We start from the raw sequence: 3534 nt of genomic DNA on the forward strand, positions 1-3534 counted from the left end.
ATATATTTATAAATAAAATCAAAGAAAAAATAGGAATAATAAACGTTATATGCTTGTTATGCTTGGCTTTTTAAGTGACAACTTTTAATCAGAATCAATAAATTGTTGTGCCATTAAGGGTAAAATTGTCTATTGATAAATCCCTAAATACATTAAACATTATTTACCCTTAATGGCACAACAGTTTGTTGATTTCGATTAAAAGTTGTCGCTCAGATGGCCAAAAGGACTAAAAGTGGAAAAAAAAATAAAAGTCAAGGACTAAAAGTGGCAAAAAAATTAAAGTCAAGCACTACTTATATCAGGAATGAAAGTCGTGTACCTAAATTGACGGAGGCACTAAAGTCATAGGACCAAAAGTGGAAAAAACTCTACAAAGTAATTAGATTGAATTGGTTTATCATTAAAAGTTATCTTTTTCTACCATTATTGTTTTCTTGCAGGTAAACAGATATGCCAGACTACTTCCCAAGGCTTCTTGAGCCCTTAATTCATCATATTCTATCATTTCTTCCTTTCAAAGAAATCGGCCGCACTTGCGTTTTATCCAAATATTGGAATAGCATTTGGTGCAACTATCCTAATCTGGATTTCTATATGGTGGCAAAAAATCATGATAAACGTTGGTCAAAAGAAAATTCAGAAAAAGCTATTTTTGATTACATGAATAACTCCTTTGATCAGTTCCTAGATGGAAGGCCTTTCATACAAAAACTCGCCCTACATATTGAATGCTGGACTGTGGGGAGAGCTTTGACAACAAAGTTGGATCGTTGGTTACATTTGTTGGTAGACAAGAATGTGTCAATGCTAGTGCTCAGAACTAAAACTCTATGGTCTCCACCCAGATACTATGTTCCTCAGCATGTCTTCATTGCACGAACGCTCGAAGTTTTGGATTTATCTTTCTGTACATTGGATACATGTCACATTGTTCATGTTGATCTACCGAGTCTAGAGACACTCTCACTCTCCCGTTGCTGGATTTTAGGTGACAAATTGCTGCAAAAGATTGTGTGTGGTAGCCCTAAGACTAAACACATTGTGATTTCTTGCTACCTAGGACCACCACCTGTGTGCTCTATTTCTATCCCCAACCTAGTCTCTGTAGCAATGAGACTTGAAGTTTTAGATTTATCAGGGTGTATCTTGGAGGAACATTGCTTTGTTGGTATTGAGTTTCCAAGTTTGGAGAGGCTGGTTTTAAGGAACTGCAGGTTTGTAGGTAACAATTTGCTGGAAAAGATTTTGAGTGCTTGCGGCCCTAGTATGAAGCACATATCAATTTCTTGGTGCAAAGGAATAGGAGGGTCGATATCTCTTTCGGTGTCGTGTAAACCTCTGTTGAAGGGGTTTTTCTTGAGATGCGATGATGAGTTTAAGAGGATTAAGATTGATGCGCCGAATCTTCGTACATTCTCCTATGAATCCAGTAATGTTGCATGTGTCATTGATTTGACCTGTTGTCCAAATCTGGAAAACTTGTATGGACGTATTGGCAAGACTTTGAATCACCCTGCTTCTGCTTTGCTACTTCATCATAAAATTTAATTCCGAGTATGACAAAACTTGCTTTAATTTGTTTTGCTTTGCTTTGCAGCTATGTAATTTTCTTTTCAAACTATTTTGAACTCTGTAATTTTGGAATTAGACTTAATTGTTTTTATAAAAGTTGTAGTTCGAGATATGATAAAAATGCTAAGTAGTGGTTATTTTGAAATTCAATTATTATAATTTTATGCCATTATTAACTTATCAAGAAATACCTGTTAGTTATAAATATTCCTTACTTTAAAAGTCATCCAAATCTGACACCTTAATTAACAATAACATCAAATGCAAAAGCAATGAAAATTAAATTGACCGTTGAGGTTGACATATCCATTTCTGCCATTGGAATATGTAGATGAAGCTTTAAAATTCAATTGTTTTTTTTAAAGTTTATTAAAGCATTCTTGGTGAAATAAATACTATATTAAAGCAAGAAGAAGTTTTTTAGAAACAACGATCGAAGCAACTGTGGCCAGGGCCGGTCCTGAGCACGGGCGGGCTGGGCGACCGCCCAGGGCCCCATGCTAGAAGGGGCCCATCTATATATATGTATATGTATATATATATATATTATATAGTTATAATTATATAAGAAAACAACTTAATGGGGTAGCTCAAGTGGTAAGTGAGTTTTTTTTGTAGGGAAGAATTTTGGGAGAATGTGGGTTCGATTCCCACAAATGACAATTTCTCTTAGGCTGGCTCCCACAAAATTGTGGTTGCAACTAAAGACTGAGGATAACTTTTTAAAAATATTCAGGTGTTTTCTTTTTTCTTTTTTTCTTTAATTCTAATAGAATCACAAAGAGTAGATATAAATAAAATTTTCAAAAAAAAAAACATAATAATCTAATGAAATTTTGAAACAGAATAATCTAACGAAAATTTGAAACAATCTAAAGAAAATAAATGTATTTCATGTTATTTGAAATTATTATTTTTTAGTATTATTAAATTTTAATTTTAATTTTTTATATAGGGCCCATTTTTTTTTAATTTCGCTCAGGGCCTCCAAAATGTTTGGATCGGTCTTGGCAGTGGCTGTCACATGGCGATTTAAATACTAAGTATTTCCACAATTTTGCAACTACTTGCCGGCGTAATAATCTGTTGACACGTCTCCAAAATCCTCAGGGTGTGTGGACAGAGGGGATGGAGGTATGGAGGTGCTTAGATATTACCCTTATATCTTTCGATCAATGGGAACTACTTCAAACCTTTTTTCTCAGGTTCAGTCCCGGGTAACGGCAGAAATGAATGAACGTCTATTACAACCGTTTACTCTTGAGGAAATCAAAGCCGCTTTGTTTTCAATGGCTCCCGAAAAATCGCCTGGTCCAGATGGTATGTGTCCTTCTTTCTACAACACTTTTGGCCTATTGTTGGGCATGGTTTATATATGTTTGTTTTGAATTGCCTGAATAATTGCGTTTTTCCTGATGGTCTGAATGAGACCAATATAGTTTTAATTCCGAAGAAAAAAGTGTCTGAGAGAGTTTCTGACCTCCGGTCAATTGCCTTATGTAATGTGGCATACAAGGTGTTGGCAAAGGCCTTAGCTAACCGTATGAACTTGGTAACATCATTTTTTGCACTCAGAGCGCGTTTGTCCCGGATAGGCTTCTTACGGGTAATGTAATTGTTGCGGGGGAAATAGGACATTATCTCCGCAGGGAAACCAATGGTTCAGTGGGCTGGGCTGCTTTGAAGTTAGATATGGCAAAGGCCCACGATCGCATGAAATAAGATTTTTTAGAGGGAATGCTGATTGCAGTTGGGTATGATCGCCGTTGGGTTAATCTAATAATGGTATATGTGACTTCGGTGCGATATTCAATTTTGGTCAATGGTGAATTTGTGGGTGCAGTATCTCCAACTCAAGGGATTCATCAGGGGGATCCATTATCCCTTTATTTATTTATTCTTTGCGTTGAAGGTTTATCTATTCTATTGCAGCGTGTTGAGGCCCGGGGCGACATCCAT

General features: G+C 36.0%; 1 protein-coding gene across 1 annotated transcript; it reads left to right on the top strand.

Annotated features, from left to right (window-relative positions):
* The first annotated feature begins 453 nt into the window (after nt 1-453).
* Nucleotides 454-1551, top strand: LOC116024338 (putative FBD-associated F-box protein At5g38570). The gene has a single exon (XM_031265232.1). It carries the CDS (start codon nt 454-456, stop codon nt 1549-1551), a length of 1098 nt encoding a protein of 365 aa, XP_031121092.1.
* The last annotated feature ends 1983 nt before the right edge of the window (nt 1552-3534 follow it).

Source organism: Ipomoea triloba, chromosome 7, assembly GCF_003576645.1.
Source record: "Ipomoea triloba cultivar NCNSP0323 chromosome 7, ASM357664v1".
In the NCBI taxonomy this organism is placed as follows: Eukaryota; Viridiplantae; Streptophyta; class Magnoliopsida; order Solanales; family Convolvulaceae; genus Ipomoea; species Ipomoea triloba.

Excerpts from the sequence above, each read along its gene's own strand:
- LOC116024338 (XM_031265232.1), top strand. The coding sequence starts at position 454 with ATGCCAGACTACTTCCCAAGGCTTCTTGAGCCCTTAATTCATCATATT.